This window comes from Parus major, chromosome 1A (assembly GCF_001522545.3).
Source record: "Parus major isolate Abel chromosome 1A, Parus_major1.1, whole genome shotgun sequence".
In the NCBI taxonomy this organism is placed as follows: Eukaryota; Metazoa; Chordata; class Aves; order Passeriformes; family Paridae; genus Parus; species Parus major.
This window is the reverse complement of record NC_031773.1, coordinates 28,326,781-28,343,057: the sequence shown is the minus strand read 5'-3', so window position 1 is coordinate 28,343,057 and position 16,277 is coordinate 28,326,781. Positions and strand designations below refer to the sequence as shown.

The 16,277-nt window shown below is 39.2% G+C and overlaps 1 protein-coding gene across 3 annotated transcripts in view; it reads right to left on the bottom strand.

The window, feature by feature from the left end:
• Nucleotides 1–16,277, bottom strand: part of TMEM117 (transmembrane protein 117) — a 189,941-nt gene that overhangs the window by 28,162 nt on the left and 145,502 nt on the right. For 2 of the 3 annotated variants that reach the window (XM_015628236.1, XM_019006725.2), the window contains exon 7: nt 12,265–12,399. The exons of the other annotated variant lie outside the window; for it this stretch is intronic. In XM_015628236.1, the coding sequence (XP_015483722.1) occupies nt 12,265–12,399 (135 nt within the window). The remainder of the gene's footprint in view (nt 1–12,264; nt 12,400–16,277) is intronic. 3 annotated transcript variants of the gene reach the window in all.

The following is a 16,277-nucleotide window of genomic DNA, read 5'->3' as shown; positions in this document are numbered from 1 at the left end:
GAAAGTTCGACAGGCACAGCTGGTTTTAGTCCCTCTTAAACAAAAAATTACATCTACTTTTAACGTTACCACCTGTACACCTGAATGGCTTCAGTGGGGTTACCTAGCTTAGTGAAAGATGACATGGTATTCTTTAGAAGACCTCCTTCATGTTGGTACTATCAGTGCTAATCTCTTCATAGTTTTCAGGTCCAGAAAATTTTACTTGATCTAGTCATCTGTTTTTGCTTCACCTGTCTGGATTGTTACTGACAATAATGATAACAAAACCCACCGGGAACTGTGGCACCAAGTCCCTTACTGAAGACACTGCTTCACCTTTTGTCACTCAGTGTTGATTTAAAGAATTTAAAATATGGAGAAACCACTGCAGTGGTGGAATAACTGCTTTGGTTGAGATCCAAGCTGCAGAGACAGAAGACTGAACACAACTCCCAGGACCAGACATAGGTATAGAAAGGCTATCCCTGCACTATATCACAATGTATGGTATGAATGTATACACAGCTGTGCTGTTTCTCCATCATTTTTGTGCTCTTCTCTTCTCAGTCTTTGCTTAGCTTCTTCAAGCTCCTGGCCCTTCTCTAGAAAGGCCTCTGCAAATCTTGCCTTTTTTTTCTCCTTTGAAAAAATGATAAGAAGACAGCAGTAACTCCCTCTATGAGAGAACAGCAATGCATGTTTGGTCTTGAATGACTTCTTCCATTAAAAAATTCATTACAGAATCCTTTGGTCTGTTATCTATTTCTGCTTATTTAAAGGCAATAATTCCCAGGCCACATAGGACCCAAACAGGCCCTTTGCATTCTGCACTCTTCAATCTATACATTAACACAATTTGAGTATAGACAAAGCTGTGTATGCACATGCCCTGAAAACAGTACCATTCATTACTGAACTGGTTTCTGAATTGGTATTTAGCCTTCCCACAGGAAGCTCAAAGTAATCTCAGTATGTCAGTCCACCTAAAATAAGGAATGCTTGCATTTCACTGGAAGTCCCATATCTACGCCTGGTTCATGACAAGTGGCACCTCCCTCTCTTCCCCCATGACTATGGCTTGGGTATCATCATATATTCACTCCTCAGAACCTTGCAGTGCCTTGATACTGCAGATGTTTTGCATAACATGTCACAGATATGAGGATTCCTACCAAACCCCACAGCTAAAATGTTCATCAAGGCTCTCATCATCTGCTCTTCAGTTACATTGGACCTTTCCCTCTGGCCTTCATGGGTTTTGTTCTCCACTGATACAGAAATGCTGCTGCAAAGACCATTGTCCTAGTCTATTTTTTTGACCATGACATTCTTCTCTTTCATCCAATAAAGCACAGGCCACTTCCTTTCATTCAAATTATTTTAGATCTTTCAATACCCTATGTACAGACTGTCTATATGATAGCTGCACCTTCAATCAGTCTGTAAGTTCAGGCTATAATTTTTTTCTCTATTTAGAGATTTTTTCTCCTAAGCAGGTCTCTATGAGCTGAAGAGCTTTTCCTGTCTCATTCTTCTTTACAATTCTATTTTGTATGATAAAACATTAGGATGTCATGAATTAGGTACCCTGGCTTACCTGGCATCCTGACCAATAAAGTTGCTATTGCTTGTACTCATCTGTCCAACCAGTTATAACTCTGGGATTTTGTTTAGCATTGAAATTGTCTAGGACTGGAGCTGTATTCTGGCTGTCTTTAAGCATTATCTAGCACAACACTGCTCTGGTCCTTAGTGATCATTGCTAGTTTCTTGAAAGGACAAATACTGCTTGTAGCGTAAAGAGTGAATGGCTATCTATTAATTTTTTTACATTAGGAACAAATAGTTTGAAAGCAAGCCAGCCCACAAGAAAGGACAGACACTAGAAGGTCTCAAATCTTGAGATGTGCAGTGACCAGGAACAGCAGTGGTCACCATTTCCTGCTGAGGGCAAGGACTATTCTGTCCTACCCTTTAAGTACTTAAGCTACCCTTTAAGTACTTATTAGTGTCAAACAGGAGCAAGGTGCAACCCCTTTATCCATTCCTGAGGAGTGGAAGGCCACATAAAGCACAGCCTCTGTGCTCTTACTCCCAGGATGTCCTGGGAGCAAATCCACCAGTTTTTCCATCAGGCAAATGTGAGGTCTCATACAACCAAAATGACACTCTGAGGTTCTTCTTCATCATAAATCACTATCACCTGTTGAATAGCTATTCACAACTGCTGACAATGCTGATTAGAAAAAAGATACTCAAAAGTAAATGTTGTCTGATTTTCTTTCAGCATCTCCATATTCTGTAAGCCCTTACTCTTTTACTGTCTCACTCATGCACTCATGTCTGACCTCAGTTGAGTTTATTAGCTGTCAGATAATCCATCTGCATGAGAAACACCTGTGAAAACTTTTCCCGTTAATTCTTGAGTTTGTTAACCTGCTAAATAAAATGTTGATGTTACAATATTGTGTATCTGTAAAAGACAAAGAAATCAGCTTCAGTAAAGCAACTGTGTCTTGTTCTGTACTTGAAACTTCCCTAAACCACCAGCCAGTTGTAATGGTTTTTCTAACTACCTCAGTGACACACTTTATGAAAGTCATTTCTGTGGTGAATAGGAGAAATGAACATTCACTAATAATACACAATACTTATATTTACACATTTACTGAGACTACATCCTACTGTCAAGGGAAATCATGACAGAAGAGTCAGTCCTTCTGGTACCCTAGAAAACCAAATATCTGACTATGATGTGGAAAATAAAAATAAATTTTAAATATATTGCTGTATAATGATCTTCAACAATATCAGAACATTGCAGAAGTTCATGCAATGAAACACATACCACTGCATTGTAGGAAATATACCCACACTGCAGCTGAACAGTAAAATGGTATCTGGGACATTTCAGACACTGCTAACGGCATTTATACCTATTTGAGAACAGCAAGCTCTGTTTAGGGTTCTAAAGTAATTTTACATTAAGAAAACTGTCTCCAGCTAACTTCAGCTGTATTAAAATGTATATTGTTCCTCCTCTTTCCAAATATCCACATACATGAATTTCCTTGTTGCCTGATATTTAAATTTTAATGGCATTTTTTAGTATTACCTAAACCTGAGAAGAGATATTTGCTGTAGAATACCTGAGCAGGTATTTCCTCACTATAAGCTTTGCTGTTAGTGAGGTGTTATAAAAATAAAGAGCATCTGGAGCAAGGGGATTACTGTGTGTTGCTCGCTGTAGGTGGAAAGTAAATCAGCTGCATCAATGTTAGAAATGGATGACTGAGGAGTCACTCTGTTCTGGACAAAATTCCTTCAGATTAGATGTGCTCTGCAGAGCTTTACCATCACCAGTTCTGAGTCCCCAGAATTTGTGTCTGGTTCCAAAGAAAACTATAAGTTGCCCTTGGGTATTTAGTGTGATATGAAGTGGCAGATTTGGACCAGTGGTCTCAGTTTCAAACTTTCATCCAGCTTGTTTTGGTTTAGCTATAACTAAACAAAATAGCATGCACAGGGTTAATCTTGCTGCAATTAAAGTAGTGAAACAGTAATATTAAATTTCCATTAAAAAAATCCCCCAGTATTACATGATGCATTTGACTGATATTGAAAAGATAATAGAGCTGAAGATGACATAAAGTAAAAACACTGAATGTATATGGAACACAGAGAGAAGTCTCATGAATTTAAATGTGGGGTTTGCAAACAAGTCAATGTGAATTCCCTTTTCCTTAAAAAAAGGTAATAGCTCTTTCCAAAATTATTTTCCTCTTCATAACTTGTGCTAATCAATGTATCAGTTCTAATATACATGGAAAGATAAAGGATACTGTATGCAAATGTTGTAAGAAGAAAAGCTGATTGCAAAACATGAATATCTGTACTTAGTTTTGTTTTAGGGACAAGAATAATATGGAATATACTTGGTCTCCCCAGCTCCCTCTGGTTTGTTTTTTTTTTAAGCTGAAGTTTAAATATTTTCTGTGTCCTCATTTTTAGCCTGCTAGTAGGATCTGCAGCAGCAGCATATTCTTTGCAAACAGAACTTCATTTCCTGAAGGCAACTTATCCCATTCCTGAGCCCCATCACCATGCTACCTCTCTGCCTCCAGTTTTATCCTCAGTGGCTGTGGTGTGGCCATTAGGCACATCTGTTCCAGGAGCTGAGGAAAATAAGGAAATAATAAGTCTCCCTATGTAACTACAGGTCTAGTAGTTTTATTATTATTATTGGTAAATAAAATGCTACACAAAAGTAGCGTGTTGCTGGGATTATTGTACTGTATCTTCCATTGAGTACACAGCATTGCATTAGTCATTCACTGCAGTTCAGTGACATGACATATCCTCTTGTTAGAGAGTGTACATCACTTGCAGAATTATTTGCTTAAGCTGTCTCTTTCCTATCTGCCCTCCCCTCCCCAAAAATCCATTCATTTTCTGATCCCTTGAGGAAGTGATGCTAGTACTCTATGTTATACATACATCAATTACATCCCTTAGAGAATGAACAATATCATAACCCAAAAGGATAGTCTTTAATGTGAATAAAAATTAGGAAAGATAACTCTTTTCTGCAGCCTCTTCTCTGATGCCCTATGCAAAACTCACTTCCTGTGCATGAGAGGAAAAATGCAATTTCAGCTTTTTATACTAGAGCAATATATCTGCCTTTGCCAAGCACATGCAGAAAACATGAACTTCATCCTAAAAGGTTTTCAGTGTTTAGAAACCTCCTGGGAGAGCTTGTCAAAAACACAGTGAACCAAGTTCTAATTGCACAAACTCACCCTGGTCTTGGCAAACACAACTGTTTGGTCTGAATTTCAAAACTGTTCCCATCAAAATCCTTGGGAGCAGAGAGAATGTTATTAAGGCGTCTTTTTGAATCTCAAAAACAAAATGAGAGGCTGGTGGTATGCGATGAATTGTTCTCCTAGTGAGATTTGAATCCAATTATAGCAACTATGCTGACCATAAGGTAAAGCTGAATTAAAATTTAAAAAAATAAAAAAATAAAAAAAAAAAGAAAAATGAGACAGGGTGAGACAGGGTGGACAAGCTCAAAAAGATGTGGAAATTCAGTGTAGGTAAGAAATCATATATACAGCTCTTGGCAGAAGCTTATCCCAACTAACAGACGCTTCTGAAGGATGTCCTTCTGCAACCCTTCTATTTAGTCTTTTGATCTGCAAGAAATTCCTTTCCCCCCTTGCTGCTGATGCAACTTTTGGAAGACAACTTGCTAACTTCAATTCAGAGAGAATTTTCTTTGAGGAAAATCGTAAGTACCTCATGAGCCACTCTTTTTGGAGGGGAAGATGGTCTCTTGCTTCAGAAATTTTGCTCTTTCATCTACCCATATAACCCTGTATCTCTCTAATCTTTGCCACAAACAATAACACTTAAATTCTTTTCCCTTTACTGTCTTTTCTCCCACAAATTCCTCTGTAACATCTACAAGTGATAGACTTAATTCATAAGTACATATTTTTAATTTTAGGAACTTTCCTGACCAAAATTTTGGGAAATGGCACTGCCTGTTCTCAGAGACACTCTTATGAGGGCATGAGGAGTAGACACAGGATCTTGTCTGCAGATAAGTGAATGTCTTCCAAACTTCCAAACTGCAAAACTTTTAATTACTGCCATCAATGAATCAGGGGAGCTATGTTACAGCAGCTGAGTGATTATTCTGTCAGTCTGATTAATAGACCAGGTGGAGTTTTAAAGCAAGATTCTGCATGTGTATATGCATGCAGACAAGAGGTAGACATGTGTGTTTTTTGGGGGGAGCTCCAGTTTAACTAGTCAAAACCATAGAGTGGACACAGTTATTGAAACTTTCTGAACAGGGAAGTATAGAATTCAAGCATTATTTTCAATAATTTAAAGAAATGCTAGATCAATTTTCTCATCAGAGGAGCTGTTTTAGAACAATTTACCAAGTCAAGATAATGAATGAGCTGCTCTTTCACAGCATTCCTCAAGGAGGAATTATCCCAAATGATATGGTTACTTAATACGAACATTTATAAAGGGACAGTCATTATGCGAATTATGTATTTTACATAATTTATTTCAACTTTCAGTTTATAGCAGCACTTTTATCTTTCTTTCATTCAGTGATAAAAAAAGCATCAATTATAATTCTTCTAAAATGTCTATAGAACAAATGTCTGCTACTGAAGTTGCTGTGCTCATTCAAACACATAATTATTCATCACAGGGTCCCAGCCAATCTACATTTACCAAAATAATGAATAGATAGAAACTGCACACTTAAATGTAGCAGTTTGGTGCATGAGAAATGCATACAGAACATATTTAGGGTTTGAAGAAGTGCTACCTGCTATATGTTGACTTGGCTGGGTACTTCTGCTGTTAATTATGTAAATGCAATTAGTGCTCAGAGAACAATAGGCTTGCTGCCATGTTTTTAAAAGAAAATGGAGATCATTGCTTTGATGTCTCCTCAGACACAGTACATTTTTGTGAGGTTTCTCCAGTTTGCATGTACACAGCATGGCTTCAAGATATTCAAGCATGAAAGAAATATGAGCAAACCAGATTATAACAAGTGTTACTGCAATTTCAAAGAATCTATAATCAGAGTTGGAAAGTCACAATGCAGGGAAAAGATCCAGAACCACACGATGGGTTATTATTACAGAAATGTACTATTTAGAAATTAAAGACTACTGGGCTATTGGTCTGCATCAGCATGCCTGACAGCAGAGGTTGGCCAAATGGTCTGATCTGCCCAAAATGCAATTTCACTGGATTCTGCAAGCAAAAATTCAAAAGCTGAGCTACTAATAAAATAAAATTTCTCATGTGCTACAGCAAAGACCCTGCTAGACCTTGCAGATGCTGAAAAGAGCTGAAAGCTCCAGTTCATAGTCTTTCTACTTCAAATCTCATTCACAAATGGCAGACTTCCCTGATCTAGGCTACAAAAGCCACTAACCAGAAAAGAATTTTTTTAAAGTTTTTGCTCAAGTGAGCCGAAGAAAATTAGAAGATCCTATAAGAACATAGCACAGGGAGATACATAATGCTCATGGACACAAAATTCATTTTAACATTTCCCCATCTTGTATTCTTGACCAATATAAAGACAGATCAAAGTATTGACTATTCCTTAACAGTCACTTAGAATGACCAAGCCTTTTGTTAGGAACTCAGAATAAGAACTAGTATTAGTATTTAAATGCTCCTTCCTAAAATATTAATACATTTTTTGCCTCTCATTCCCAATTCTCTTCTGAGTTTTCCTGCAGTCAGCTGACAAACCTTTTGCTTTAAATGCTGAGTCAAAATTCGAGGAAAGTAGCTCTCATTTAACTTTTGTAGCAGCCATTCAAGAAGCAAGCAGTACTATTTCCTTCTGATAAACATACTACTATTTTACATTGCCTCATGCCTAATCCTAAATACTTAATTGTTTCCTATGAACTCATACTAGATACATGGTAATCCTTTTGCTAATAAAGAGAGTGAAGCCCCATGAAACAGATTTTTTGACAGAAAGGAGAATAATTAGAGGCTTACTACTTAATTGGCACTAATGACAACATTCTACTTCCCTGAAAAAGCACTGAAAGTGTTTGCTGATTTCCATGATATAAGAGCAATTGCCAATCATATAACTGATGTCTACTTTTATCTTTTTATGATTCTGCACAATGATTTCTACCAGAATATGCAACCTTTTTGGAACTAAGGAAAATTAAGTGCATGTTCTCATTCTAACTTTAATGTACAGAAATCTATGGTTTAGCCATAAAACACAGTAATAATTTAATTTAATTTTTGTAAACAAGCTGAAGGCCCATCTAGCCTGTATGGTTCTCTGTGGCTATAAAGACACAGTTCTTCTATCTCCAATGGAACTTGTCATTTAGCTATAGTTTTTTAAGATTCTCACCACTTTTCTGAATTTCCAGTAGCAATCTGTGTCTTGTAAACAAAGAATACCATTAATTGATATTGTGGATAAAATGCATTTTCTGGATAATACTGTCCTGAAATATTGCCTCTCACTGTCCCAGTGAGCAGTACTCTCTGAAGTGCACTTTGCAAGAAGAAACATCACAACTGTGTATATTTGTATTGGCACACACTGTAGAAATTTATTTACTGGATCTGTATAGGGAATAAAAACTTAATTTTCTTTTTCTTTTTGACAGTTCAAAGTTGCTTATACCTACACTATGCACTAAGCACTATGTAAAGGAAAGGTGAGATTTTAATGGCTAGAAAAATGAATACAAAAATTGGGTTGAGAAAGGTTGCATGGAAGTGGCTACATAACAACTCCACTCAGACTCTGAGCATCACCAATATGAACTAGGCATTTTGTCTGCAAATCAATACAGTTGTGTCAAGCTGGAGCCACCATCTCAGTGAAGGTTAAAAACGGAGCCAGGATGCCAGAGCACAGTACTGTAGAGCTGGGAAAAATCTCACCTCTGTTTATCTGAAATTTGGCAGGTCAGACCCCTCCCACAGAGCAACAGAGTGAGAAAACTCAGCCCTTAGTCTAGTTTTATAAAAGCAACAGAAAGAAATGCAGGAAGTCCCCTGTAGTATGAAAAGAGAGCATTTTGGGGCTCATTATGCTATAAAAAATGTCACTAGAGGAATTCATATACAAGGGCACCCAGCCACCACCGTGGCAGGTGCCATACAGAACTGGCAGAAATCACAGTGATGTTGCTTATCATGCAAGTGGGCTTGTGCACGTACTGATCTCATTTGCTTATAACTTTTCCAAATATAACTGTTTGAGCTGAACACAGCCCATGCCTGGTGTGTGTGCCTCAGGTTGTTTTTTTTCTATTTGGCTCTATGTTTCTGGTTTAGGGTTTTGACATTTTCAACTAGCACCATTTAATCACTTCAGAGAGTGAGACCAAACAGAGAATAAGTTGCTTTGCTCTATAGAGATATCTCAAGTGGAGACATACACTTTAGCAAGGGAGTAACTGCGTCAGAGATGTGCCTCTTGCTTCCCTGTCCCAAACTGAAAAAGTTTAAGGTCCCTTTGAAAAGTCAGTAATTTTCATACTTGTAAGAATCTAGCCAAAGGTTCAGAAGCAAGCATCTTCCCAAACTGTGCATCACTCAGCATGCCAAAGTGTCCCTCAGTTCCTAGAGTATCAGGCTCTAGTGAAACTGCCAATCTCAGAAGAGAGACAGAGCATCCTCCCCATGTTTTTGCTGCTGCTGCTGCTGCTGGCAGAAGTCTGAGCTGCTCTCAAATGGGGACTGAGCTGGCCCTGCACAGCAGCCAAGGGACAGAGAGCCAGCTTTCCTCTAATTACTAATCCCAAGTACTCTGTGTACAGCTGGAGCTAGTCAAGTACAGCTTGAGCTAGGCATCTGGCCCTGGGGGAAGATGGAGGCAGAAGGGCACTTGGTCTGGGTCCAAGACTGAGCCTAGCAGAGACTATTTTATAAAATTAATTTTAATGTTTTGGTCTTTTTCTTTTGCACATAGAACAACATAGCTGTATGTTGAATCAAAGTAAAGGTATTTAGACCTTTTTCAAGCTGTACATAGCCAGAGCAAAACTTTGTATTATATGCACTGGAACAGGTTGCCCAGGGAAGTGATTAAGTCCCCATCCCTGGAGGTATGTAAAAGACACTTAGATGACACTTAGGCTTAATGGTGGACTTGGCTGTGTTAGATTAATAACTCGATCTTAAGGGTCTTATTCTACCAAAGTTATTCTATGATAAACTCTGTCCTCCTCCCTCCTCACCAGCCCTCTCTAAGAGGCTGAGCAGAAGGCTTGGCATAACCATGTGCAGCCACACAGCCTGGGCCATGCCGTAAAGGAAATGACCACAGAGACACAAAGGTTTCATATGTAAATTTGAATAGACTATGCAAAAGGAGTGGGGAAGAGGGGAGAGACTTGAATCAGGGCAAGAGGGTAGGGATGAGAGCAGGAAGTTGGGACTGGTTTGTTAAGGAAAAAGGGACTGAATTAGGGAGAGGGGGAAGGGAGACAAAGTGATTCTGGTTTGAACAGTAGCTGCAGGGTACATGAGTAGGATTTGTTAAATATTGAGCCTAGAAATGAGAGACATGAAGCTTGAAAGCTGGAATTTGGTATAAATAATGGGATATGTCACAGAACCAGACATGAGGAAGACCCAGGATGGGGGCAAAAATGAGACACAGAGAGAGGATTTAGAAGTGACAGGAAGGAAAAATCCATGCTTGGGGATATGATAAGAAAGTGTCAGTACCTCATTGGCTCTGGAATCTGGACTGTCACCATGACTCTAATTGTCACCACTCTCTGCTCTTAACAAGCAGATGTGAAGTCCACAGGCAAAGTATGTTTATCTTCTTTCTTATGAACTGTCTCATTGGAAGAAGAAGCATACACTGCTATTAGCAGTTGTTCACATGGCAAACATCCCTTCAGGGGAGGTAAGAGTTCCAGTACCCTGATAAGACACACTGGATTCATAGGCAGGCTTTTGATTTTGAGATTGCTATCATTTTGTAAAAAAATCAGATTTACACACACAGAAAGTCCTGCATTAAGGCATCTGCCTGAATATTTCATTGGTGAAGACTCAAGAACTAGATGTCAGGCTAAGGTTACCTGTACCTTGTGGGTAGGCATGGTACAATCCTTTCTTACTTACTGGTTTGCACAGAGTTTGCTCCAGAAGACAGAACCTTTTTTCAATAAGGAGTATCTAACTTATGATTGTGAGGTGGAAATATATAGTGACAGAGACCCCTGTAGTTCCCCTGCACTCTGCATCTGCTGCACAAGCTGGAAAGTGTGTGGGAAGAGGGGTGTAAATGCAAGAGGCAGTAGCAGATGTGAAAACATTTGCCTCCTGTTATAGAAGTCATTGCTTCTAGGAGAAACTGAATTTGACCAGCTCTGCTATGACACATCTCTCAACCAACTCTGCTATGAGACATCTAAGAGATACTAAGTGAATTTCTAGAACTAAACTATTTTTTTTTCCCTGTAGGCTTACCTCCCCACCCTACCTATGCTTAGATTTATACAAGTGACAAGTGCCTATGGCTGGTATTGAAACTAATGAGAGCTGGACCTGAATATATCAGCACTGGGAGAAGAAGAACTGACAAAATATTGATGAGGAGAACGAAAGTCCTGTAGTGCATGGCACTATTCAGATAGGATTGTGCTGTACTCCTTTAAGATCAGCATAAAAAAGTAACCAGACTTTTCATGGAGGTAGATATATAACACAGTTATAGGCATCATTCAAAGCAAGCAAAGAAACTTCTTTTAGAATGGTTTGAATGCTATAAGAGAAATAGGGCTGTCAGTATAATAATATATAAGATTACATCAAATAAATATGTGGCTCTGTCTGTTACTAATGAAATAATATGCTAGACCCTCCTCCCTCAGTTAGGTAACTGCTCAGCTAAGAGATGGGTAATAATATGAATTTTCATAATAATGTCCTCAGACATCTCAAATTAGGGCCCCTTTGACTTTAATATCTTTGTGCCTCAGTAAAGAATGTGGACAATAATGGACAATAATACTCCTGTTGTGAAGGCTATTTTGAAGATAAATATATTAATGCTTGAGAAGCCCTTAGGAAATACAGCGATGAGTGTCAGAAAAAAAGTCCACAAGGAAATGAATGATTTCATCTTCATATCAAGGTTCCAATCATGTGCAGTAAGTAAGGCCTGGGGGCACAGCCTACACAGAAGAGGTAAACCAAAATATCGAATAGCTCCTCATTAAGTGAACACCATTCATCCTGTGCAGCAAGTGAGACAGAGATCCTGTGGAAAAATGTAATGTGAATAGATAATTAAAGATTGTATCATAATGCACACACAAAATAGGGGTGAAAAGTTTATACTGGTGACTTAATTTTGACATCTCATAATTCCTGAATGCATGATTCTGCAGCTTCAGTGGCGGTGTCACATTTTTAACACAATTTTTTACCTGTCACTGTATTCGTGTTGCTTTAATTATCATCTGCTCATTTCTGATATTAGACTTGTTTGTGTGATGTTTTTCTTTCTCTAATCCCCTGTATTTAGAACACATTGTCCAGATATGAAAACCTTTGCAGCCTGACCTTGAGGAACAGTAAGAGTTTGTGTAATTTAGATTAGTGCAGTAATTGTTTGGCCCAGATGCCAGAAACATCCCCAAGGGTATTTAACATTCATTCAGAAGATGTAGCTGTTGCTTTTCAACTTAAGGTCAGGACAAAAGCACAACTTACAGCCAAAAGAACATGCTGCAGTTCTTGTCTGGGAGGTGGCAGTTGCAGGTGTCTGGGGCACCACCAAGCAGCTGCCTTCAGAAATGTCACCCGGCACAGTCTGGGAAGTCTGGGAAGTATTCTCCAACACACAGTCTGCAAAAACCAGGCCAAATCAAGACCATAAAAATGTACATTTGCACTCCTGATACGGATCAACAATTTTTTTGGTTTCCTCTAACTCTAGCTGTCTGATAAAGCAGATCATTTAATCACTTCTTTTCTGCCACCTACTCATTAATAGATCATGGGCTACACATGGGATCAGTGCTGCTGTTGAGAGTTATTTGTTTCTCCACTTTGGGCACACAGTTCTGAAGTGGAATGAAATTTCATTATAGACCAAATGCATGCTGCACATTGTATATAGTCAAGCCCAAAAACCACCTGAGCGAAACTAAAAGTAAAGAGCCATCCAAGAAGGATTATAGGATTATATCCTTAAATCCATAGTGAGATACATTAGAATGTGATGTACACTGTTTTCTCATTTTCATCTACAGGCAATAGAATGGATTACCTAGCCACGAATTTCCATCATTTAATTCCTTGTGTGCTATGTGATGCGGGAAACATCACAGCAAATCTCAGTGAGAACTGATGGAGAGTGAAATCAAAGCTGGGCTTATATGAAAGGAAGAGCTTCAACGTCTCTCCTGAATGATGAAATAAAATCACAGACAAAACGACCATTACCATTACCAGCCAGAACAACTACAGTGCAGTCTTCTGACTGACTGTATCACTAAGTTAACGCTAGCAGTGGTGCAAGCCATGAATTCACTGAGAACTGCAGTGCTCCAGAGACTTCAATGATTGCTGAAAAGGAGATAGAAACAAAGTTGGCCAGGACAGAGTAAAATTTGCCTGGCCACAGCAGAAAAGCAGCCTTGCCAGGGTTGGGTCACTGAAACCATGAGTACTTCCCTGGGAGTGAGGCACCACCAGCAGCAGCTGCCTTTGGTCTGTGCCTCCCCCTGTGCCTCTGGTGCACCATACAGTGCTGTTGGATGGAGGGACACCATTTCAGGGGATTAAGCCAATTTCAAGCCTTTCTGCTGACATGCTACCCTGCACAGCAGTACTATCCTGCAACCACCATGATCTTTATGCAGAGACAGGGAGCTGCTTGCAAATGTCTGCTATGAGCTGGAGGTGGCCAGGCTTGGAGCTGCAGCCATGACTGCTGGGCCTGGGCTTCTTTCTCCCTCATGACCCTCATAAGTGCTTCAAACCACTCCCAGCATCGGGCTGCCTCAGGACACACACTGCCTTCCCCAGAGCCAGTCCTGAAAGCAGCTCTTTAATCCAGCTATTTTCATCCAGGGAGAAGTGGATTCCATGCCTGCTGTGACTGATATCAGAGGCTCTGACAGCTCCACCTTGCATTGGTTGCTAATGGATAGTCCCCTCCATGCCTGTGGCTGCCCTTTCTGCTAATGAAGCGGGAGATGAAAGCACATGGTACCATCACACACTACCTGAGGCTGTGTCATTCTGGCACTAGAGGTATCAAGACAAGTTCAGCATTACTGGCTACTGCAGCAATCAAACAAGTGTTGGGGAGAGTGAGGTGAAAACTACAGCTCTTTCCCAGTTTGATCAACATCACCTTTGCCTCTGCTTGTACAAGTGTTGAACAAGCTTGAACAAGAGTGATGACGTATTGATATCCCTATACCATTGGCTCAGGCAGGGCTGTAAGGATTTTAATGAAAAATTATATTGCAAATACTTTCTGGGTACTAGGAAGGGATAAAGAGAGGTTAATTATTTGGGGACCAGCTGAGGCATAGTACAGTCCAAAGTCAGCTGCAGGACACTGCTGAGACTATTTGGGAGATTCTATAGGCATGTTGACTTGTCGGGCCATAAATAATGAAGGATGGGACCACTCTGCTATTTAGATGATTTATTGCCCAAATAAATCAGATAAGAGATCAGCCTCAAAGGTATGAGATTTGGAGAGAAGCAACAAGTCAACCATAGCTCAAAGGTAGTCGCTAGTTTCTTCTTCACACAGCAATATATAACATTTTGGTCCAATAGAGAGTTAACATGAAGTTTGTTTTTTATTACTAACCTATCACTTTTGCTAAATTCTGCCGCACTCATCTGATCTTCCTGCAATAAACCGTTAGGTCACGTACACACACATCTCTATTATAATTTCTAAGTCCTGAGTCTGCTCTATAGATCACACTATTACATTTCAAAACTCTTCACTATCCTACCCAACACAATTTCTTACTTAAGGCATATTCTTACTTACAACTATAAGAACATAAGTTTATGATTTCTCTGCTTAATGTCTGTGTACCTTTATCACTACATTAACCCCAGCTCTTTCCAGGGGTGCAGATCAAACCCTTCAGTATCTGTGGAAGTTTCTATTTATTCATTTCCCACACTGACTTAGTTGTTTTGCTGCTCCAGTGGGAAACACAGAAATTACTGTGTTATGCAGTGATGGTCTCCAATTTATATATCTATCAGACCTGGTGTTTTTCTGAGGAATCTCCTTTCCCTAAAAAGCATTACATGGTGGAGAAGCAAACATGGTCAGATTCCAGAAGGCAACTTTTTAGCTTCCCACCTGTAGGAAACTAGAAACCTTATTGACTGAAGGCCACACGTACACAACACCTATGACCCACAGGGACATGATGCCAAAGACAGTATAGTTGAGTAACTAAATGGTAGTTGAAACTCAGAAACCATCACAGCCTATAATTTCAAATCACTAAAAGCACTAGAATACCTCCCCTCCTCTACACATAAGAAAACATTATTTACTGATGTGCTCAGTAAAGTCTGGATTCACACAGATGCAAAAATATTTAATGTATTTGATATCTGAAGATACTCAGTAATTAAATATGTCTGTTTTGTCATACAAATAAAAGCAGCAGCTTTATAGCATATTAGAAGAAGTCAAAGGCAATAAAAGTAATTCAGTCTTTTTGTTGATGTTACATATTATAGGCTTCAAACTTTTTGAGGAAGTATAAACATCGCCATTCAATCAGCTTTGAAGAAATAACTCAGCAAAACTAACAATATCAAGTATGCTCTTGTTTCTTTTCCCCTCTAAGGTGTGATTAAGAGAAACCAAGCTGGTCTTGCTCCCTCTTCTTACTTGAACTCAGTATTATTGATAGGTGGATCTGTATGCTCTGTACAACCTGTCTGTAAGTCTTGTATGTTCAATATGCCATGCAACTAAATGTAAAATATGGGTGGGCATAAAACTTGCTTCCGAGGAAGTCTCTGTCTAATGATGGCAGACTGGGGTTTATCTCTCGCTTTTTAATTCACTGCTTGCATTTAAAAATTGCAAGCAATTCTATCAGTTAGAAAGCAGCTGAACCTGTTCAATCTTATCTCAGAATTTTCATTTTCAGATAAGAACCTGTGTAACACTCATAACAAAGCAGATTTCTACAGTCAAATAATACATTCCAGAGCATTGCTGTGGAGTGCTGAAATTATCTGAATTATTTCAGTCACCATTACTGTTATATCCACATAAACCACTCCAATATACTCTTAAGCAATACAACTTTTCTTACACATACACCCAGCAATAACAAAGCCTATCACACACTGATTATAGCAGAATCTATGAAAAGGCTCTCTTTGCTATTAAAGATGAAAACAGTCCCATGAAAGACTTGCAAACAATTCCCAGATTTTCTTGTTCCTATAAGTGCATGTTTTTCTGTGAATTTGGGCTGGATATGTTGGTTTCCAAGGGCAGTATATGAAAAAGTTGGGTCTACTTTTAGACAGCTGCTTTGTTATTTCAGGCAAATACCTGCGCTGCCAAGGCAGGGCCTCAGTGTCACATGTATGGCATGTACCCATTGTCAGGGTAAAAGGGAATGACTGTGACAAATGAGAAGCTTTTCCAGCTAATTCATTTTGTGTGTAGTCTTCTCAGAGCCAAGAGGCTCCAGCTGGGACCGGTGCCT